Raw genomic sequence first — 23,553 nt, 5'->3', positions numbered from 1 at the left:
TAAAATTGGTGGCTTAAAATTTTTTTATGACATCATTGGCTACGGAATTAATTTCCTTTGTTGGACAGAATTAAAAAGAGTGTACCATTAACGTTGAGCTGATATCAGCTTGCTGTATGCAAAAAGCGTGAAAATAATTATTCAAGTGCAGTGGTTAAAAAGACAACATCTTTGCCGTGAATACAATGTGTCTCTATCATCGTAGCATGTTTGGGGGTACTTACCCTCATCTCAATCTGTGTGAATACTCTCTCATCCGTGTACTTGAGGAAGAACGCCTTGTTGATTCGGATGGCTTCAGCCCCCTGGCTCACCTAGATAATTACACAACATTCCCATTTTAAAATGTAAAACAGTTTGCAGGTAGACATCTTAACCTAAATTTTTAGGGACTTAAAAACCCTTCAGAAGGACTGCTTGTTTGGCTGTAATGTTAGGAAGTAGATCTCGTTATTTTAATGAACGTCAAACTTAATAATTACCCAAGGGATTACTGAAGGTTATTATGTGTAGTTTTGTAATGCAAATGAGAGCACTATGTATAGGTAAGTCATTCTATTCAAGACTTTTCTAGCTACATAAGTTAACCACGCCTGCAGGAGGTTTGTCACTTGAAGGAGAAACAAAAGCGTCTAAGAACTGTTTCAAGAAATTGTTTACATTTAAAAAGTAGGAAAATCACCGGAAACTTACCAGGCTCACACTTGTTTCCTTAAACGAGGGCAAGATTGAAAGTAACCCCTGAAATGAAATAAATAGATAAATATAAAAAAAATCAGGCGATTCTGTTAACTGAAGAATAAATGAAAAGTATATTAAGCTGTTGTGATTCAGTGCCAATTGTAAAACCTGTGGCCATTCTAGTCCCAGTTTAAAACAGATAAACTTTGTGAAATGTGCAGATTCAGATTTTAATACTCATCTATAAGCACAAATCCATGTTTATAGAACATCCTACAGTCTACTCACAAAGACATCTCCTCCCTCTAGCTCAGCAACACGCACACAGTACGGAATGTCCAGCTCACTACCACGCTTGATGCAGCCGTTTAATCCACTGCTCTCAAGCATCTTCCGTGGCTTCTACAAATCAACAGAAATGGTACTCAATAATGAGGAAGAAATGGTGGGTTAAAATTTGCTCCACACAATGAGTGTCATGCTTTCCCTTTGAGACGTACAGAGCACACTCTTAAAGTGATTAAACTGGTTCTCCAAACAGCACATGACTGATAAAAGAAATGTGTATGGTGTACTGCAAAAAAAAAACATGTTAGAACTTTTGCTCATCACATGCAATGTAGTGGTAGATGGTAAGATGTGGCACACTTTGTGAAGTTACCCGCTGAAGTCATAGATGCAACAAACCAATGCAGTGTGAGATCCAATATTGAGAAATAAAAGACTGCAGCACAGAAATATAACACTCTGCACAAACTTCGCAAGTTTGAGTACACTTTGGAAATTCCATACTAGTAACTCTGGTTGCTGCATGCATATCTTGTATTCCCGCAAAAAAAACAACACATGAACTGATGATGAGTGAGTGAAGCCTGATGGATGATTTGATGAAGTGGAATCATGCAAATGAATGCACAAACCGGGTGATGCAAAACAAGTTAGTGCTGAAAGAAATCGAAAGAAAACTAACTGGTACCTTGTCCAGAGACTACAAGAGTTGAAGGGATAGAAAAATGAGAAGAAAAACAAGAACTACAAGTTAGTCTATGTTTATCAAAATAGAACAAACTACAAGTGAAAATCTATTCTACTCTCTACTGGAAGTTGTGAACTCCAGAAATTCCAATGATTAAGAAATAAAAGACTGTAACACAGAAGTACAACACTCTGCACAAATTTCGCAAGTTTGAGTACACATTGCAAACTCCATACTGTACTAGCAACTCTGGTTGCCGCATGCATGTCTTGTGGTGTCTCCACAAAAAAAAGAGAGAACACACAGATTCTAAAGACAGTTAAAGAGAATGTCGCATTCTACAGACAGTTGAGATTATTTGTGGAAGACTAAAAGATGATATTTAACTGGAGGGGAGGGGACAAAAAGGGCCTAGAGATAAACTCCAGGAAATATCACTTTTTAAAATCAAATTATTTCAATTTTCTCCCGAAATTGTTTGATATTCCTTAATGTTAGTTTGAACTTGGACCTACCTCCGTCCACATGCCGGGTTTCAGGTTGTGTCTTCTTTCCATGACGCTGTCTGTGATGCCTGATATTGGCTGCCTCTGCTTGAAGCTAGTGCTGTCGGCACTGTGTGGTTTGGGTGTCGTCAAGAAAGTTGCTGTAAAGGAACACAGAAATAGTAGTTTAATTTGGGTTCATATATCCCATTTTAGACAAAGTGCACAGCAGAGCGCATGTGGTTTTTGGAGTTTGTTGTTTAACAGGGATGTAAGACAGGTACTAAGTGACAGAAATGGACAGGTTAGGAGAAAGCTGACAACATTGTAATGTTTTTGCTATGAGAGGACAGTGCAAACAAAGGAAGATTGGGTAAGTTTCTTCAATATTAAAATATCTTAATATTTTGAAGTTATTAAATGTGTAAACTACCTCAACCCCAACAGTCCTGAATCTTCGAATTTTATTTTTTCACACACCCTAGGGGGTTAGAGTTAAAGATTTCTGCCTTTCAAATGCACACATGCTCCCTAGGGACCGATCGGAGTGGGGGGGGGGGGACAAAGGGTCCCAAACATTCCCAATTGTTGCCATTTTTGTTGAAACTAAAATTATAATGCTTGTCTCTATCCATGACACTGAAGCAGAAAGTCGAAAATTAATAGAAGTAAAATATAATCCAGCAAAACTGGCTCAAATTATAAGCCAGTACAGTATCAACACTGACATTTTTCTTTTGATGTGACTTTACTCTGATCTGTCTAGATTGATTTAGCTACCTTTCCCAGCCTTGAGTGAGCCGGCAGAATCCTGAGGCGTCCTGATCTGTGGTATAACCTTGGTGTTGGCCCCTGGTCTCATGCTGTGATGTATCTTGCTCATCTCTACAGCTCCCAGTGCCTTCTTGTATTCCTTGTAGTTTCTCCTAGTGGGATCCATGGCACAGACTCCGGGAACCAGACGCTTCAGGACATCACAGGTACCCTGAACATAGACCATCAATTTGTTTTTCTTGATTTTTTTTTTTAAACATTTGTCATGTTTTGGGGGTACTCAAAATCAAATTTACATTTGAGGGGTTTTTTTTCGATGGGAAATTTACTTACAAAAATCTCAAAGGGTCTGAAAGAGTTTGCCTGAGAAAAAGCCAACAAATACTTAAAACTGTTCTCAGAAGCCATTCTGCAGGGTCAGCTTTTGCAAAGCCATGATCAATTACTTTGCTTTCTGTGGTAAAGATTATAACACTTTTAAAACTTGTGACTTTGAAACAGACAAAAACTTATCCAATAGAAAATTCACCCTGACTATAAAGTAAATAAACCGCTTTACTTACCGACTTCACAACATATATCCAATCATTTGTGTTACTGTCGGGGACAATCACCTGGCCTGGTCTGGAAAGAAAAGCATACAACAAATTTCAATCATCAAACCTAATTACTCCATTTTGTCAAACACATGAACTGGTCATGGGAGAAGATTACTCTGATGGACAGAACCATAACTTTCAGAAGATGTAGGGTTCTTATTCTATGCTATTATGGAGCTAAGAAAAAGAATCTTACCTATAGTTCTGTATGCCCCAGTTGACAGGGGAGTCAAGGAGGTTGCTGAGACCTCCCCACATCTGGAAGACTGGAATAGTGCTGCATTAAACATCAAGAGGAGGGAGAAACATCAAGAAACTAATAAGATATTTAGGTGAGTAATGCTAGATTCACAAATCATATCCAAAATGTTCACCTACAGCCCCTACATCCCACAATGGGAGTTTGTTTGTAGTATTGGTCCAGATCCAGAATGTGGTGGAAGTTACAAGATTTGCATAAGGAAGTCTAAAACTAAACATTTCATCTTAAGGTTTTCTTCAGTTTTTGTCTACAGTGGCTGTAGACTTTTTTGAGAAACCAATGGTTTCATTTACAGAAGATTTCAAATGCTTAAAATAAACAAAAGAAATAATTTTTGTCATTTTACACCTACCTGAGATATTCCATGCAGTCCTCCGGTTTGATGTTTAATTTGGTATCGAAGACCTCAGCATAGTCCTTGAAAGATAAAACAAATAATCAACTTAACCAACCAAGAAATTGTTAGCAAGCATAGTAAATAAAAACTGTTTACATACTGAAATTAAAATTTAGATACAACTTCTTTAATTATACCAGTGTCGTTAATTATGTTGATTATGGAAATGCCAAATACCAACTTAGGTAATACTTCAATCTATTTTTTATAGTACAGATTCTTCAAAATATGTAAAGAAAATGACAAGGGAAGAACATCTGATGTCAAATTTGTACTTTTTGGAACAAGAAATAACCCACCCAAAAATGTTGGTGATTGACTATTACATGTATTTGTGTACCACCATAATATCAGACACCCCCCAATATCAGCAGTCTAAAATCCCCATGTATCCCAAGATCAAGTTGGTCACCTTGGGTGAGGGGGGGGGGGGGGGGGAGAGGGCAACAGTTGATGGGGGAGTTACCTCAGAGTGCAGACAGAACATTTCCACTTTGTTCTTGGTCATGACTGAGCTGGTCCTCTTACTCCCTCGGATAAGGTCATTCTCCTACATAGGGGATACAGTTTGTGAAAGAGACCATTAAAAAAAAGTGAAGATACATTGGATTAAAACAAAATCTTGCAAGTTTCTAAAGTTGTGCACAAGGTGTTGAAGCTGACAATTGAAATTATATTTTTCAACTGTTGGAAATGGTGTCAACGAAAAAGGAATAGGCCCACTTACTCCAAACTTGTCACCCTTCTTCAACAGATATGTCTGTCCAGCTAAGGTTTCCGTCACTGTTGAAAATCAAATTGTTAAAATTAAAACACACATATTTTCACATCATCTGTTCACAATCTTTGTCAAACCATGGAGCTATTGTTGCTCCATGGTCAAACTGACAAAGCAGACCCCCAAAATGGAAAATAACAGCCCTTCTGGGAAAAGTGTATAGAAGCCTAAATTTGTTGATAACCTGTTTAGCTAGCTTTTAAAGAAACCACAAATTAGTTTAAAAACTCTCTACATAACTTACGGTTTCCGGACAGGATAATGTAGAGTCCTTCTGCCTCCTGCCCCTCTTTGATGACTAAACGGTTGGGTCCATATCTAATATGAAACACAGACAATGACACACTCTTCCTATACGGTATATCCTTAAATTTGTCTCAAATTAAAATCTTAGTCAACTGGTGGAAAACGTTGGTGCAGCGAAACTAAATAATTAACTTGCCACAGGTCAAAATACGTAAACTCCTTTTGAATGCGAGTAAAGCTCATGCAGCAACTTTGTGTGTGGCAATATAATAAAAACATTAATTGTTTCTTTAGATACTCGAAGAACAATAATTTTCTCTAACATGATGTGAGACGCCTTTTTCTCTGCCAAACCATAAATCCCTTCTCAATATTTCTGGAAATAACATTAGGGGGAAAACAAAGATGTTCTCACTTACTCATCATACCAGGCATATTCGCACATTTTCTTCTGAACTTCAGGGGGATATTTGGCAAATTCCTCAACGTGCTGCATACTCCTTACAATCTGTGATTTGAGAGAGAATAAAAGAGGTAGAAAACTTTCTCAGTTTCTTCTCACTCAAAAACTGCTTCAAGTCTTGAAAAAAATGCACAAGAATGATTTTCTTTTACGAATGATTAATTCAAAATGGCAATTACTGTTTTATTACTTACATTGTCAATTTGATCCTGCGTCCTTTCCTCTTCTGGCACCCTCAGCAAATCCTTGATCCTCTTCGGGATTCCCTCCTGCAAAGTTTTGGACAAATGTGAATCAAATTTCTGAGTCTCGCATTAATAACCACAAAACGTACAGTTACCTGTGAATTAAAAATTTTACAAGAACTAGAACTTTTCGAAAATTCGAAAACCAACCCCTCTCTTTGAGAATCGTTGGAACTCCGAAGCATCAAATGTCATATCCGGGTAGGCAGAGCTGATGATGCCACGGGGTAGCGAGCCATCGTTCCCCGTCCGTCGAGCCTCTGCCTCTGCCTGAGTCATTATGTTCTGAACCACCTCCAAGAGACTTCCTTTCAGGGCCTTCTCAGATGCAGCCCTGGGGGTAAAAGATAGAATTTTACATCAGGGAAAAAAATAATGTGAAGATATATAATGAGGTCTGTAATGACAAAGTTGAATACAACAGATGTCAGAAATAACGGGATTTAACTCGTCATCCTGAGTAGATAGAGAATACTGTCTTGTCATATATGTTTTTGTTTATCTTTATATCATCATCGTCAAATCTTCTCGGGCTCTTCCCAACCGAGAATCCCCATTTTGTTTCTTGTGATAAGAGGCCCTTCTTAAGCCTCGTTTGATGGTAGAGGATGTCCTTCCTCCGTAATCGGATTGGATGAAAGAAGATTAAGAGACCATTTGCAAACATGGATAAAAAAAATCTAAGGATTTATTCCTTTGCCCCTTTAAATCTGAAAGCCTTGTTGAATTCCTTCAAACCTTAAAGTGGTAAGCGCCTTAAAGTGGTTAACACAGTAATAACACACTAACTTAAATACAGATAGATTGAACGAAGAAATTGACTGGAGCAGGGTTTGAACATGTGACCTCTTGAACATCATGCTGGTGCTGTACCAACTTTACCACCAAGTTTTAGTTGGAGATTCCAGATTTTGATTGTACTTAATTATCATCTTTTCATTATAAAATGGTTTGTCACAGACACTCACCTCATGTAGCTAAGGCAAGCCATGCACAGCCACCGAACAGCATTGGCCTTCAATTTAAATCGTTGGTACGGCTGTTAAGAGAAAACATGGTAGATGTATTTAAATTTATGAATATTTGTTTCTATGATATTGTAAAGTTATAACAAGATTCATTGCTTCAACCTGTATGAATAGTATGTAGAATCGTCATAAACAATTGTTTCTGTAATGACTGAGTCTTCAAAAGTTTGGTTCGTAAAATATAACCCCTCAGTCTGTTTTCATTTTTGCTAGGTAAAATAACTCTTTTACCATTCTCAGTCTTACTTCCAGTCAGTATAGTTTTTGAGTAACAAAAAGGAGAGGCCTTTCTGGAAAATGTTGTACTGTGATACAAGTCTATTTCTTCCTCCATGGTGATACCCCCCCCCCCTTTGAAGATTGGAGAGCAACCTATCTTCTAAACAAAAAAACATCTTGTTTGACAAGTTGCAGAGCAAGATTTGGTCATGCTCTATTCTTTAGTTAGAATATGTCCCCAGTTCTATGACTATGGGCCAAATTTATTTGACTCACCGTGGGTCCGGCCGGTTTCTCCGGTTTGAGTAGCTCCTCCTCGATCAGCGCCGTAGTCCTCCGCCTGCCCAGACTCGGCCTACTACCCGCTGATGAGCCTCCGTGCTTGCGGTCATACTGAGACACAACCGCTACCCTCCTGTACATCACACACAAATCATCAACTTCAAACAGTGACAAAATGAGGAAATTGGGGGAAAGTGAGATTTACAGACGATATTTTAGATTCGATCCTGTCGATAGTCCACAGGGAAACGTCTTGCGGATGTTCCACATGAAGTGATTCTCTGGTTCTGAGAACCACAGGCGTTTACTCGATGTTTTAGTCGAGTTATACTTTCCATGCTTGTCACTTCTCTTCAAAGAAAACGGAACAGTGATGATCGTAACAAACAAGTTGTATCCGTGGCATCATAAACTCACTTCATTTTAGTCTGTTACATTCCGTAAAATTCTTGCTATCATCAGTCAGCTGGTTACGTGCAATACGTCATGTACGTAGACACCACTCAGTCACATGTCCCGCCTGCCGTAAATTTCAGAGTATTCCAGATGAGGTCATCATGCTTCACAGAACCACCACGGTCACCAAAAAAGCCTGCACTGACTGTAAATCATCTCATTTTCCAATATCGAAGAACTTCTGCCAAACTTCAAGAGCAGACCCTCCGTTTGACCCAACATTACAGCACGTTCCTCATCTTGTAATGTGGTCAACTTGCAGAGAGAGGTTGTGTTCCCCTCAACAGTCCCCTATGCCCCAAAAGAAATTTATAGGATCCCTACAAAGGATGATAGTCCTTCAAAGTTTCCGCATGATCTAACTAAACCGACAACTGTATAGACACAATTAAATTCCCTCTAATGAAAGCGCCTGTGGTAAAGTCTCGTTTGTGTCCCCTTCACGGGATCCAAAAGAGGCTTAGGACACCATGGGACACCCAAGGCAACAAAGCACACAATGGGAGATTTACTGCCAAATCAACGTGAACGATGTGCCATCATCATTGCTTATGTCGTGCTTATGTTGAGTATAGTTAACGAAGTCATTCAGAATAACAGTGGACCTATGTGATTAACTTAAATTTAGTTTATCCAGTTTTCATTTTGGATAGATTATTATCTATACTTCAACACTATACTTAAATTCTGCATTTATCTTACTAAATAACAGTTGCAAGGCTCTAGACTTGATGGACTAACAAAAGATTACCTTTAAGAGAGATCATCCCGATTACTTAAAGAAATAAACAAAACGTTTCCCAGAATGTTTGAAAACTCCATATATGCCTACTGTGGTAAATTTTGTTGCAAAGTATTTTAAAGTCGCCAGTTTTCTTGAAGACAGCACTTCGATAGTATAATTTTTCACTCAGTTGTCTGATGCTTATCCAGTTATCAGAAAAGATAATCAGGTCGTACACCAATTTTGTACTACAATTGAGGAAATAATAGACAAGTAAAGTCTTTAGTGGTAAAACAACGCTGTCGTTAAACCGGCTCTTCGCATGTGCCCATCTCTTCTCAAGGAAATTCCTTTGCAAATGAATGTCTAGACGAGATTACCTGTTTCGGAGTCGATCGTGTGCTGTTTGTTTATCCTCCATCTTAAGACTGAGATGGGATGTCTTGAAAAATGAGCATAATTTATAGTTCAGTGAAGAATGAACACACAAACTTGAACGTAAGACCACCACTCCTCACTCAAATGTCGACGTCCCAGCGGACATGATGTGCATCTAACTGTTCCTAGGATATTGGGCTCCCGCGAAGTCAGTACACAATTTGTTCAAAATATTGATCTTAGAGCGGCTTAGTTGTCTCCAAATACTCAATGTTTCATTGCTCTATTCTTCTGGATTCGATATGCTAATGTTTGGAGGCAAAGTTTGCTTTGTGCAAGCCGTTCAAATCGATCTGATAGGTGCTTGGAAGAAAGGAAAATCTAAAGAAGATCCCTGCAGGGGAAATTTCTTGGACTATGTTGCGATGGGGAAGGGGCACTCCGCAACAGGCAACTTTGGAAAGCTTTCTACTGGGTCGATGAGGTGCTAGACCCAGACCTCGACTCAATTAAGTGATTGAAGGGAAAAGTGGACGGAACTTTCAGTCGATTGAAAGAATATGACAGTTTGTTCTGGGCAGTTGGTGAACATGTAAAGGTGCATGGGCGCCACAACTGAGTTGCTTTGAGATGTAGCCCTATATTGACACCCTGGCTTATTTGATAATCTAATGAAAAGGACTGATCCGTTTGTAAAATAGAAATTAATAACTTTGACTTTTATTTGATTTATGAATCTGACTTCTTTCACCATAACACAATCCTTATACTTATTTGACCAGTGGTCTGTGACTCTTGGACTCTCGTGAGAACGTCATCATTCATATTCATTGGCATTATACGATATCAGGTCCTTTCAAACCGGTCTTAGTGAATGAGAACTATGTATTGTCATCTATTATGGACTCAACTTTTTTGCAAAAAGACAACGCTTCACTGGATTTCAAAACGGTGTTTACCTCCATTTCGTGTGCCGGAAATACGCAAGAGGCCGGGCGCCATTGTTTGACTCACGTAGGCATATTGTCATAAAATCGTGACAAGAGAAAGAAAAAAATGGTTCAGAGAGTTTTGAAACGTCAGAACGACACAGGGGTTACCATGGCGGTGAAGCGTGGGAGAATTTTCTCCCGGACCTCGGACGAAAAGTTCGCGTTGTCAAAGCAAAAGTGACGGTTTAATTAGTTCGCCTGAATTTAGAGCACCAACAGTGAAAGGCTGGGCCATAATTGTTGCAAAATCGAGTAAAAGCCATCTAGTTAATATTTTTAGCCGAATTGATTAACTGATCAATCATTCTCATTTGCACGTACAACCTGCAACGCCCTTGAACGAAAAAGAAAGAACATATCACGTCTGTCGCTTGCCCCAGAGTTTTACGATGTAAACTGATATATGTAATATCTGGACTGCATTCGTGATAACTTATACCGCAACTGCAAGGCGGCATCAAAGGTGAAAGTTGTTAAAAGACATCTCGGTGTTGTGTCGCGGTGTTGCCTTGGTTTAGGGGGAAATGTAAATAATCGCTATGGCTCTCTGACTGTACAACACAGACTTCAGCCATCCCTGACGTAATTTCCTATACGCTTGTGGATTCTACATAAAATCTGTGGCACAGAACCGGCAGTGAATAGATGACTGTCAGTTAATACATTGCCGTGCTTCTCATTTGAGAAACATTATATCAGTGGATCTCCTGTAGACAAGGAACTTAATAGTATAACTTTTTCCCAGTTGTAGAGCATGCATGCTATAGATGACAGACTTTTCAAGCTTTGTTTAGCTGAACCCAATCGTACATTATGATTCAAACAGAATTCAAACAGAAGATCGGAATAACCTGGATGAAGAGCTTTGACAGCCACCGATGAGAGAATGTCCTCCAAAGATTCCAACAACTCTAACATCAGACGAGAACACACCACGGTCTTGCCGGGCCGAACACACCGTGGCCGGTCAGCGAGACCGGAGCGTCCGCCGGCTACAGCGGAGGGTCTCTGGGCCGGTGAAGGATTCACGGATCTCTGCTTCCGACTCGGCCAACTCGGGGAGGGAAGCAACTTCGCCAATGAAGATCAGTCACCGAGAGGAACCAGACATCGAGGCGGAGGTTGTCATTCAAAAAGGTAAGGTTTGGGGAGTGACTCGTGATCAGAGGGGGAAGGGTTTGAAACAAGATGGTCATGTATCCTTATAGGCACGATATACCAACTTGCCTCTCTCTCTATACAGGAGTGTGAATGGGTACCGGCAATAACCCCGGGGTATACGGGCGATGGACTGACAAATTCTCAGTCAAGTTCATGCCAAAGTAATCTGAACACCAGCGCGCAACCCTTAACACTCTGAACACTTAAAACCTTGTTCAATATTTATTCCATGAAATTCTCATTTATCGCCATCATGGTTTCTTTGGGTAAATTCTTGGTCATGCTTAATTGCAGTGTTCGACCTTAATCATGTTTATAATTTAACACTAAACAGTTAATAAAATTAGACACAAATTGATACATTGTGGCTTCCTGAATTTGATGATATATTTCTTCCTGTCCTTTCATCTTTGCCATAGCCCAATAATGTTTGACTAGCCCGCCGCTGTTTTGACTAGCATTTGGCAAGCGGGCTACCGCTAAAGTCGAACCCTGTAAATTGTCGCGTATCTTGTCTTCACTATACGACCACACTTCGGAGAAAATGAATCGGATGATTGGAAGCAATCAGCTGGAGTAGATCGCCATTTTTATTTCATCTTGGCTCGGCAATCGCACAGAAAGACATAACAATTTGTAGATCGGGAGCAACTTTTTACCAACATACTCACTGATCGACTGCCAGATTCCCTTCGGATACGCGTAGGCGTACATGCAAAACACACTATAGTACTACTTCCACGAAACCGAGTGTGTCACGGCAGACAAAGCATTGGCATTTTGGACACTATTTTGGACAATACGCGACCAATCAGCCACGAAATCCTATCATCAAAACTTGACCAGATGATTACGAACAACAAATCAATCAAAATTAACTCGACACCCTACCTGTTGTTCAAATACTTCGGCTGTTTCCGAACTGTAGCCATTTTCACCACGGAACTCCAGAATCGGTCCTCTTCAAGTTCAGTCTTCTCTCGAAAATATCCAGAATGTGATTTTCCAGAAATTGCCTGCGGTCTTTGTTAAGTTGTTCACCCTTGTGTCATTTCTTGCGGTATCCTTGAAGGGTTGTTAGGTCGTCATTCCGTTGTGGTTTCATTGACCCGGAGATGCGTGCCAACGCACGGCGCTTGAGAATCAATGCCAAGTCTCAAGGACTTGACTTTGGCAACACAACAGTACAGTTGAACGTGATTCAACTATCGTATATGCTGTGTAAAGGTCGCTTTTTACGACACTTATCTGTTGTTTTCTTCTAAGGAATTATACGGCCCGTTTGTTCACAGTGACCTTATTGAACCAATGGGTGATCTTCACGGGTTCTTCGCACAAAAAGTCGAACAAATAGAAGGCAATAAAAATGTCAAAGAGTACGAAAAATTGGTTTTACGATAAGATTGGATGTTTCGGGAACAACAACAGAAACTTCACAAACTATTTAGAGCATATTTTCCAACTGTTGGTGGTGATAAAACCGTGATGAGTTACACAAGAAGTCATCTATTCTGTTAAGACTGCTTTTCTCGAATAGCGCCCTCTACTGATTTCAAGACATCGACACTTCACAGTATTTTGTCTTCGTTTCACACGACTTTTTTTAAGAGATGTTTTTTTAAACTGTTTAATTGTTTTTATCGTTTAAAAATTCAAAAAGGTGCTGCACACGCACCCGACTTTTTTTGACTAAACTTGTAAAAATCAGTGACTGAAGTTTCGAATCCAACACAAAAAGCCTTCTGAAAGTCGAAAGAGAAGAGCACATGCATTTTCTAAAGTAATTTGTTAAGTATGATTGGAAACTGGAAAGTAACTCAAAGTGCCTCAAAGGCATAACAGCCTAGGCCTACATACCTCGGCACGGTGCTATGTCGACGCCCGAAATCTTTCCGGCTATTCGAATCTTCACGGATCGATGCAAGAGTGTTGGTGCGTACGAGGCCCCGGCCGGGCGGCGTGCGTTGAGGCGACCCGTCCCCGGGCCTTTGACCGGTACTGTTCTGGCTCGCGACGCTGGTCAAAGCCCCGCTGAGGGATTGAGATCGAGACCTGTGGGCCATTGAGTTCATCACAGGTGAAGCTACTTTTAAGTAAAACAAAGTAGCTTCAAATTTTCACTGTGAGTTCACGTTTTGCAGACACAAGCGCTTAGAAGGGGGTTGTAGTTTTATCATTTGGTGAGATGCATTTTCAAACCGGCGTAGAATACACTCAATAATGTTGAAGCCTCGGAAGCTACTTCGGAATAACCATCTATATAGTATCTCCTCATGAGATGGGTGTCAAAATAAACCTTGGAGCAAATTTTCTGATTTCATCCAGCAGGTAGACTGTCCCATTTTTAAATCTCTTGTAGTGACGGGACATTAATGAGACAGATTACAAAATCTTTTAGGTCTCAACTCCCAAAGATTAGGACAATTACAAGCACTAGTGTCGCTTTATTAATGATGTAATCGGTTCCTGTGATGAGACGAGTTGGCCAAACCAGTAATTAAAGTCCTTGAAGTATGCTAATTTCGGAATCATTGATTGTCTGTGTCTGGAAACCGTCATCCCGATTGAGAACACGGATACTGATGCTAGACGATCTTGGTGATGTGCTGACAGCAGTAAGTTGAGCATCTCCCGGGTCTCCTCGAAGTCTTATATCCGAAGTTGTGCTGAGATGCTTTGCGACATGTTTACGATGTAAGCCACCTCCTCGACGAAAAGCACACTCAAGACGTGACGAAAATGGCGAAATTCTGCCTCCGTGACTCCAGATCTTGCAGACATCTTACACGATCTGTAAGGTAAAACCTGTAGACCCCTGATCTCTCTATCATTCACACCTATCTGTTTGCATTGTCGATGTGCTGAATTATAAATGTATTGGTAAACACGCCCATTGTCATCTTCAGAAGCAAGCAATTAATGCAGGTGAAAGAGAAGCTGTCGTAATCCTCTAAGCCGCTTTACCCATCCGTGGCTATTTTGAGAGAGGATCGATCTAGACATATCCACTGCCAGTGTTGTGCAATGGTGGACAGTGGGTGGCAACCTCCCTTCCATTCACAAAAACAGAGACAACCTAATTGATCATTGAGAAGGTGAAGACTGTCTTTAAACTGACGGGGCTTCAACTTCAATCTGAAAGTTTTGTCGAAGATTTCTTAATGTAAATTCCTTAATTAGGCCTGTATTTTGTTACTCATGTCCTTACGCCATCTCCTGGCTAAAGTCAGAAACTACGCGGGTTCATCATAAAAGAGGCTCGTAGTTGAGTATCTTAATCCTCAACCAGCATATTGCCAATTGGCTTTGACATATATACATTGGATGGCTGTTTAAACTCGGTTCTTACGATTTTGGTTAAACTGTTCACTAATTAAAAGGTTTTAATTAGTAAATCAGCCTTAAAGAATGGAAAACTGTTAAGAAGTCGCTTAGGAGAAATGTCGACTCAAGAATGCGTATAATATTTGGGGGAAGGTTTTGAATCTTAAAGTAGCTCCAGAAAACGACCCATCCCACGATAAAAGTTTTTCAATTATTCTCAATTGCAAGTACAAATGCTACAGTATACAATCATATTATAGGCCTACGTTAAATATCTTTACGAGCAAAATGAAACACAAGATGAAACACATATGTCGTAGACCCGAGTGGGACTATAGTTCCTGGTCTGGTGTAACTCATTTCGTACCTGTCACGTGATCATCAGAGTGTGTCTACAAAGGTGAACGTTCTTGATCTCCCTATGCCCGTCGTCGTGGCAACGCGTTCCCCGGAGTGTAAGTGGAACATTGGTTTTATATAAATTTGGGAAATAGTACATCACTCGGAAAAAGGTAATTCGCACCTGTTTTGGCATCGTCAACGTTGCATGGATCTTCATGGGATACGGTCGGATCACATTTCTACACCTTTTTTTATTCGATACCGTGTGAGCTTAAACGGATCACTAACGTCGTGCACGTGCTCAAGACATATGATCAGATATTCTGTATTCAACACTTTTGCTCAAACATACCTACCATACAATATTAAATTGTTTGATGGTATTGCTATCATTATTCTGCAAACCCAAAGGAAGTTACAAAATTATGCAAAATGAACTCCACAATATCACACAAACTAATAACAACTTAACCTTCTCTTATAAATACTGGGTCAAGTGTTACCCTGGCAACACCAACGCAAATACAGCGTGGTCCTTATAAGTTATGACTCTTCTCAATCCCAAGTGATTTCTGGCAGTAAATCACTGAGTTCTGTAAATATAGCCGCTACGGTCGCCCCAGCTGCCAAATTTTTCTGAACACCTTACGAGACCCTCTTTGGTCCACCTCTTGCCCTTTGCGCGTTGTGTGGGACCTACAGCAAGAGCTCCGACTGAGTTCGTACTCATTCGAATATGTGGAGTTGGCATTGTTTTATAAAAGCCATAGGTTCTGTAAATGCCAGTAAGCTTTGGATAAACTTGACCTTCGTCGTCAAAGTCGGAGTACTTCTTCAGCAGCTTGCACAGAGCAACACGGCTTTTCAGCGAGTTTCCTGGGAAGTTACACAGAAGCCCTCTTCAAGTTCAAGAGTATTACTTCCGTCTCGCTAAGCTTAGTAGATTTACAAGTCTTATCGCTCCTGTGCTTGGAAGTCAACTTAATCGCATCACTGCATGCAATCACGATTCCATCGTCTTGAAAACTGAGCCGTTGTAACTTTTCTTTTGCTGGCCGTGTGCCGAATCTGAGGTCATGTCCGAGCCAGTCGATACCCGAGCAGCGGTGACATTGGTGGAGGGTTCTCCGCGGTGTGTCCCCGCCAATCTTCGTCGCTCGCGGGCCATCAAGCGGTGGCAGCACGTGAGGACACTCATCAAGTAAGCTGGAGGGATATTCTGTCAAATTTATGAGGAGATCTACCCAACAAGCAGCTCTTGGATTCGGAATTTAAAAAACACATCGTACAAGTGACATCGCAAGACCCGATGGTTATTAAAATGGATAGATATGTACACAAACATCGCCACCACCTTCGGTAACTTTTAGTCACAGAATTGATAAAAAGGGACACTTTACGTGATAATGTTATTATCTTTCCAACACCAAGGAACAAAGATTGACAGATGACTTCTTGGTTGTTTACACGAAAGAATCTTACGAAGGTTTCTTGCCCGTGTGGAAAACACTAATTGTTGCTCACTTTCAATTTCTATGTTTTCAACCCATTTAAAAAGTTTCGAGTACCGACACTATCGCCTAATTCAGGCAGATTTTGAGATTTGTTTTATTTATTTTTGGCTTATGGTAAATAACCCTTTTCCACTTTCAGGATCAGCAAGAGGAAGCGAGTTGGCGCGCAGACATCATCACCGGTCTTGCTCACGCGTGACGGGGGCACACCGACCACTCGGCTGCAGCCACCGTTCGGCCGCTACCTGTTCCGGGAGAAGTCACCGCCCGTTCGCAAACCTAGCAAAAACCTCGAGGAAGTCATCACAGTAAGTCCAACGATACAAGGGTTTCCCCCTTTTCTAAACTGATTATCAAGACATTCTATATGTTCAAAGACAATGTCAAATGTTGGATCGATTTTAAAGATTGTTTTCCCCGTTAAAATTCTGTGAAAATAATTTTATAGTTTTCCAGACATCATCTACAAATAATCCTACAACTGAAAAACTGTTTAAAAAAAACTTTCTTTGGTTTAGAGTGCTTAAAATGGAATTTGAAATGGGAACGCCGTGAGACTTGGCATGAGATTTAAACTTCATTCCTACATTTTATGTTGAATTTAAGTTGACTGCACAAAGCTGGCTTTCGGATACAGCTTCTTGCTAAACTACCGCAGGACCACTCACAATTTTTGACATGCTTGCCGATTTCATTTTGATTTTTACTATTTTTATCGATCCTCACAAAAACCCTGAGTAAATATACATCGAGATATTCCAAACCATACGGTCGACCTGATTGACTGCATGTATTGAATTTTACACCCCAAAGAGTGCACGGATGAATTGTTAGTGGGGGCGGTTGTTTGGTGTTGCCATGGTAACTTACACCGTTTGCGTAAGCATTGCAGAAAATTCGCACTGCTGTATACAAACAGAGTGGTTTTGAGAATGTGAAGGGTTGGTGAATGTTACTCTATTTGAAGAATACCTAGTGTGTTTTATTTTTATTTTTTCCCCAGCCTTTAAAGAGATTTCGCCGAGCCGCAAGATTGCTCCAAATTTTGCAGCGAGTATCGAGGAGCATAATAAGGTTCTAAATTATTTTTAAACCATTCTTTAAAAATCATCAAAAACCCAATTATTTCTTTAGATGTCAAGCACAATCATTCACGTCAAATCCACCATTTTATGGCTCACATAGGGCCAAGCTATCGTACATAAAGATAATAAGTTCTTTTCAATCCTGGCAATAAAATAAAACCGCCCAGGGCCTTAATTTCGACGCTAATAAGTTCTTTTTCAATATTTTTTTTCTCTGTTGTGAAACTCTTTCCCATAAAGTTAAACCATCATCTTGTTGAAGGGATCAATTCAACTACGTTTCCTGTCTCCCCTTGCTTGAATAGACTCAGTCGTGATACTCACCGACCGGAGCTGAGTTCCTTAGGCGGGCTTCAGGATGACCTGGACGGGGCTGGAGCTCTTAAAAACTCGGGCCTGGTCTTTGATCCGGCTGTCTTCAAGGTCAAAAAAGAGGTGAAATTCTGATCAATCAAAAATGTTATTTTTCCTTTTTATTTGGACTCAAAGAAGCGTACGTCTAGTCTAAAATGACATGTTTCCTTCGTAAGGAATTTTAGTCAATTTTCCATGTAAACAATCTTCATGAATGTAGAAAATGAATGTTGCTTTATTAATGAATTACCGGTACCTGGTCATTTTTATGGTGTTTCTTGTAGGGCCAGCTAAGCACAGAAGTCAAGCGAATTCTCACTAAGTACCCAAGCGAGCGCACCGCTGAAGAGGTGCATTTGGTAAGCAAAAGATATCTCGAAACTATTGCCACTAAGTATGACAATTTATACAATTTAAATTTGATAATGCTAACGTGACCACGCGCCAATATTCGGATGATTTTTACAGATCGCATTTCTTTCTTTCAAACATTCGCGGTGCTTATAACAGAGGAGTCTTAGCAATAACCACGAAAAACATGCGCCCAACAAAATAACAGGTTACAGGTTACCAATCAAAACATCATGCAATGCATGCAATGTATAGGCCTACTGCTTGCTACTGGTGCCCAGCAGTTTTTGTTAATAACAATAATAATAATGGCTTCTTGTATAGCTCTAATGTCCGTCACAATTGAAGCGCCTGGCGCTCCAATATTGCCCTGGCGTTACCACGGCTGCCATAACGGCGCTCAAACATTGAAGGAATTTCTTCCTATCAGGTACCCATTTACTACACTGGTTGGAGAGAGGCAATCGTAGTTAAGTGCCTTGCTCAAGAGCACAAGCACCATGTTCCCCATCAGGATTGGAACCCATGTACCACGGCACACGAGTAGAACGCCGTAACCACTGGACCACAACACCCCATTGTTGATGATGCTTTTGTTCCTTAAATTTGACCCTTGACGCCACAGGCTGAAATGCCGTTAAAAGGATTACTTGTACAAAAGATATTTTTTATCTTCATATAACACGGCAATTATGGCAATTGAAGTCTGCGCTCTGTGTGGTCATTCGCTACGATCCACGCGTTTTTCTGAGTGAGGCGTATAGGTAATATTTCGCAATGCTTTGTGTCCAGCATTTTGGTATGTGAATCGCATTGTACCTAGTTATTTTAGTGTCATTGTTTTTAAAAGAAATGACAGACTTTGTGGAGCCGTGGAACAAATCTTGACACGAAAAAAGTCTAAAAATAACCTTTGCTAGATGGAGTCAAGGTCATGACTGTATAGCATTGCAATATTTTGAAAACACAAGCTGCATTGATTAAATCGTTACGATGATGCATAATTCCAAACATGTCATTATACATTTGGAGAATTAAAACATTGTTATTGTATAATCATAGATTGATTTAAAATGATTTGAGTAATCTCCAGAGAAGACACTTTGAAAAGTGTGACTTTAAATTTCCCATTTTCCCTATTATATTGTTCGTATCACCAGAACTCGTCTGCATTTTATTCTTTAAACCCGTTAATCTGCTGTGCCTCAGTTTTACCTATAATGTTTTTTTTTTCATGTTTCATAATCTGTCTTCAGTTGTTTTTCTGGCTTTGTAATATTACGTTTCATTTGGTAATAAATTGGGATTGTGTAATATCTTTTAGGCATTGGTTGCTCTGAAGAATGCCGTGCAGGCCTTCGGTGAGTTCCCGATTAAGATGCAGGAGTCTCTCGCAATGGTTGGTTGGTACGAGAGGTACGTGTAGCTAGCAGGCCTAAAATATTCAAACAGTCAAATAGATTCACACGTAAAATGTGGGAACAACCATAAGAAGTAGTCCTGACTTCCAAATTCTAAGCATTTTTTTTATTGAAAAGAAATATCTTTCAAACTGTAGTGTGACATTTTTTTTGTTTGCTTCATACTCATTGATCCTCACTTACGTGTGAATTTTGTGACAGTTTACCAAAGTTATATTTTCTATATTTATATGCCTGAATCCGCAGTATTATGATATACATATATCTCGTTTATTGTGCAATCTGTTTTCAGTTTCGACGCCAAGCGTATCATCATCCGTCAGGGTCACAAGGCAGAGAGTTTCTACCTGATGCTATCTGGCACCTCAGTGGTCACTATCTCGTCACCTGACCCAGTGACGTCAGAGCCTAATGTCCGGACAGTGGCGTTTTTGAAACGCGGGAACAGCTTTGGGGTGAGACATTAGTCATGCTCCCTTTTTTCGCATCATGTATGGTTCTACTGTTTAAAGTGACACGTTTTTCTTTTTAAATATCCGATCAAATATGACAGATTTATGATTTGTTTGACAGGAATTGGCACTTATGCATCACTCTACCAGACAAGCAACAGTGTTCTGCAAAGATACGGTTGAGCTTCTCTCAATAGGCAGAGAGGTAGGCGACCCCGTTAAAAAAAAATAATCAGCTTTTCAATTTCCTCAGCATTGTGCACACGATTTTATTTTTCCCATTTCTACATCATTTTAACGGGACTCGACCTAAGAGCATTTCATACAAGTTTAGTCGGGTTAGAATAGGTTTTTGAAAATATGAAAAATATGTAAGCTTATCTATAAAGTTGTGTTGCTTATAAGTACGGGAAGACAATAAAAAATAAACAATGTCGGTTATTATTATTCTCATGAATAATGTAGGATTTCACGGAGATCTTCATGCATCGTAGCGAAGGCGTGGAACCAGACTTCATCCGTTATCTCAGGACTATAGAGGAATTGAAGGGATGGCCAGTACACAGACTACCTCACGATAAACCCAGCGTGTGCTTGTTTACCTACTTCCGGCGCGGCGTGGTGATATGTAAAGATAGTAACAAGTCTGACTGGATCTATGTTGTGAAAACGGTGAGTCGGTCTCGATTTAAAAATGTAGTTCTTCAGGTAATTGGAAGTGTTTTGAATGAATGTCTTTGTTAGAAGTGAACAGGAGCGGGTCAAAATTTGTTTAAGATGTAAATCACAGCTCTTGTCCTAAGTCGGAGTTGTGACTCACTTAGTTAAGTTAATCCAAGCACAACATTTGTAATAGGGTGGAACCACAAAATATGTTAGTACTTTCCAGTAATTCATCACTCAAATTTGATTTTCACCTGCTGTTAGACCATACTTACTCTTATTGAACTTAATTCAGAGCTCTCACATTTACTTGTATGCTTTCAATGTTTATTCTTCATCTTCAGGGTACATGCCGTGTGCTCAAGAAACTGAAGGCGCCCAAACGATTGTTCAAAGCTCGGGCCGATCTCATGAATATGTTTGAATTAACTACTCCGGATAAACAACATAGCGCTAAAGGTATTTTACGTTTGTCCCTAAATGATCTTTATAATAAGGACAAGATTTTAGTAGATAGGACGATTTTAGTAAAATGATCCACGTACGAAATCACTTATCGTATTGTTGACAACAATTGAGTAGTTACTAGTTACCATCTGTTAAAAGAATGTCCCGAGATAATACATATGTTGTTGTATGTGAATGTGTCAGTTTTTTTGTAGACATTTTGATGCCACAGGAGTAAGGACATTTACATGGAATCTCAACCTTTCTCAAAAATTTAAACAATAAAAATTGTCCATTTTCTCTTTCTGTTATAATGTCTTAACACAGAGAGACGATCGACATTTAATAAAAAATGTTTGTGAACCCTTCAGTCAGGAGAGCCCCTCGACAGAGACTTTTGTTGGGGGCAATCCTTCGGGAGCTGTTAAGTTCTTTTTGTTTTCTGTTGTTGTCCTTTAATTTTTTGTCTTGGTTTTACTGTCTGTCCCGATAAACAAAGTAAATGTAAATGTAAATGCTTTGTTTCATCACCAGAAAGATACGCCGGATCCCGTAAGGAGTCTAGCCAGTCCACCAAGCACACCAGACTACCAAACATTAGACAACACGCACAGACAACGAGTAAGCTCAATGCTTTCTTATCTTAAGCTTCATGGTATCATTAACATACTTGATTCTTTTGAGTCAATATCGTATGATTATTTTTTGTGAAATTGTATAATGAATCATTAATAAATACTACAGTCATTATTTTATTCATGTAATTATGTATGAATTGTTTCACAGGTCCGGCTGTGTTTTCGACGCCACTGGCACAGGAAGTTTCAACAACTTACACAAACGAAGTGGTAAAGTTCCGATTTTTTTTCTCAATTTTATTTACGTAAAATGTATCTGTGTTATGTAATTTTAAACGGTACAAGTGACAATTGTCTATTTTACCATCTACTTTTTTTCCAGTCGTGTAAAGACATTTCCAAGGGTTTGTGAAGGCCAGTTCAAATGTTAGGCTCATACGATTTCTATTTTAACGAGCATAACAGTGATTTCATCATAGGCGCAAACTTACTGTTCACTAGTCTTACTTATCAGTCAGTTTATCGAAGTCGACGTTCTTGTCATAATCTCCACACAGCAAGTACATCTCAGTCTAATTGAAGACAAGATAGATCAGTTGCACTTGGAGCCCCAGGAGTGTGCGTCCCCGTCTGGAGAGAAGGCTATCTTTATCCAGGTTCAGAAACTCACGGAGCGAGACACCTTTGTAAGTTAACTTTTTTTCTCAATTTTATAAAAAGAACTTTTATGATTTCTTTTTAAAAGGGAGACAAGAGCAAGATAATTCATCCATTGTTTATTTAAGCCCAACAACCACAAAGATACTTTTACTTGGTACCAACAGCAATTGCTTGGCCTGGTTACCGAACAAAACTTGTTCTTATTTTAAATTCACAGGGTTTAAATCCGCTCGTGTTCGGCGAGACGGAGGGCGCCCCCAGCGTCACGCTGGTATCTGAAGGAGCCGAGTGCGTTCTGGTATCCAAGAGATTCTTTCTGCATCACCTCAGTGAAGATCACAAGAAATCACTCAGACGAACGGTATGTCCAAATAATTGTGTGTTTTTTATCACAATAATTTTTTGTTTAGGCCTACCGTTGCAGCGCTTAATTTATTTTTGCAGAGTCGTTGGACTCAATAATTGGTCTAGCTAACTTGATCCTTTTAGTATTTCAATAACTTGAAAAAAATTAAGGGAGTGAAGAGCAGAAAATATATAAAAAGTAAATATAGTTTTAAATCAAGCTTATTGTGTGCTTAAGAACACATCTCACCCGAAGTCTCATTCAACAGAGGGCGCTATGTCTGAACGGCCATATTTTAAAGTAACTCTCTGATTGGTCCACAGTTGAGGCCGTACCCATCGGAGGCGAGGCTTCAGCAGAAGTTGCAGGAACAGACAGACTGGGACGAGTTCAAATGCCACACCATGCAGAGACTGATTGATAAATACGGCCAGAAGATACCACTGCCTCACTTCTCTGTGTAAGTAGATAGCATCATCAGCATCAAGGCGATAGCATCAGGTCAAAAGTCTACCCTTGAACACCCACCGTGAAAACCTAATGGTCCGGATATGCCAGTGAGAAAATAAAAAATGTATGGTGGAGAAAGTTCAGAGAGGGACGAAACAATACTTTTTCAAGAGAATTTGTAAACACCTACTTTCAGTATACAATAGTGTCAACATCGGTGTTTGTATGATATGAAGAGCAACTAGGATTTCATATTAGAGTGCTGCAAAAAACTTGAGCATTACCTTAAAATGAGATTTAAAACTTTGTTTGGGTTTTGAATGTTTACTGGCCACTGATTTTGAAGTGAGTGTTATTTGATGTATATATATCTCTGGCTGCAGGAAGTCTATTAGAAGGGACTTTGGAAAGGGACGATGT

The 23,553-nt window shown here is 39.7% G+C and overlaps 2 protein-coding genes across 7 annotated transcripts in view; one reads left to right on the top strand and one right to left on the bottom strand.

Moving 5' to 3' along the window:
* The window catches only part of LOC119727547, a 15,210-nt gene extending 1,218 nt beyond the window's left edge, over positions 1–13,992 (bottom strand). The window contains exons 1-18 of one of the 6 annotated variants that reach the window (XM_038199463.1): positions 13,004–13,992; positions 7,430–7,568; positions 6,875–6,945; positions 6,057–6,240; positions 5,856–5,930; positions 5,618–5,706; positions 5,197–5,270; positions 4,902–4,957; positions 4,641–4,724; positions 4,130–4,182; positions 3,712–3,792; positions 3,480–3,540; positions 2,923–3,127; positions 2,173–2,303; positions 1,658–1,669; positions 970–1,083; positions 694–741; positions 225–314 (exon numbers count right to left, since the gene is read on the bottom strand). In XM_038199463.1, the coding sequence (XP_038055391.1) occupies positions 225–314; positions 694–741; positions 970–1,083; positions 1,658–1,669; positions 2,173–2,303; positions 2,923–3,127; positions 3,480–3,540; positions 3,712–3,792; positions 4,130–4,182; positions 4,641–4,724; positions 4,902–4,957; positions 5,197–5,270; positions 5,618–5,706; positions 5,856–5,930; positions 6,057–6,240; positions 6,875–6,945; positions 7,430–7,568; positions 13,004–13,218 (1,782 nt within the window). In that variant the 5' untranslated portion in view covers positions 13,219–13,992. Of the gene's footprint in view, positions 1–224; positions 315–693; positions 742–969; positions 1,084–1,657; positions 1,670–2,172; positions 2,304–2,922; positions 3,128–3,479; positions 3,541–3,711; positions 3,793–4,129; positions 4,195–4,640; positions 4,725–4,901; positions 4,958–5,196; positions 5,271–5,617; positions 5,707–5,855; positions 5,931–6,056; positions 6,241–6,874; positions 6,946–7,429; positions 7,569–7,852; positions 8,289–8,995; positions 9,226–12,037; positions 12,602–13,003 lie in introns of those variants that run through there. The other 5 variants (XM_038199461.1, XM_038199465.1, XM_038199464.1 and 2 more) reach the window with 5 other exon arrangements.
* Positions 3,789–23,444, top strand: LOC119727546 (cyclic nucleotide-binding domain-containing protein 2-like). The gene is made up of 16 exons (XM_038199460.1): positions 3,789–3,847; positions 10,812–11,122; positions 16,466–16,634; positions 17,330–17,400; positions 17,717–17,846; positions 18,050–18,124; positions 19,441–19,532; positions 19,830–19,992; positions 20,111–20,194; positions 20,455–20,661; positions 20,997–21,111; positions 21,634–21,720; positions 21,886–21,947; positions 22,235–22,363; positions 22,555–22,698; positions 23,007–23,444. The coding sequence occupies exons 2-16, from the start codon at positions 10,872–10,874 to the stop codon at positions 23,145–23,147; spliced, it is 1,920 nt and encodes a 639-aa protein (XP_038055388.1). The 5' UTR covers positions 3,789–3,847; positions 10,812–10,871; the 3' UTR covers positions 23,148–23,444.
* The last annotated feature ends 109 nt before the right edge of the window (positions 23,445–23,553 follow it).

This window comes from Patiria miniata, unplaced genomic scaffold (assembly GCF_015706575.1).
Source record: "Patiria miniata isolate m_02_andy unplaced genomic scaffold, ASM1570657v1 HiC_scaffold_20, whole genome shotgun sequence".
NCBI classification, from domain to species: domain Eukaryota; kingdom Metazoa; phylum Echinodermata; class Asteroidea; order Valvatida; family Asterinidae; genus Patiria; species Patiria miniata.
Note: the sequence above shows the minus strand (reverse complement) of the source record. Positions and strands in the feature narration are given on the sequence as shown.

Bases quoted from the DNA above. Each gene is read 5' to 3' on its own strand.
- LOC119727546 (XM_038199460.1), top strand. From the start codon at position 10,872: ATGTCCTCCAAAGATTCCAACAACTCTAACATCAGACGAGAACACACC. The intron at 20,195-20,454 runs GTAGGCGACCCC...TGAATAATGTAG, and splicing joins TTCTCTCAATAGGCAGAGAG to GATTTCACGGAGATCTTCAT. The intron at 20,662-20,996 runs GTGAGTCGGTCT...CTTCATCTTCAG, and splicing joins GGATCTATGTTGTGAAAACG to GGTACATGCCGTGTGCTCAA.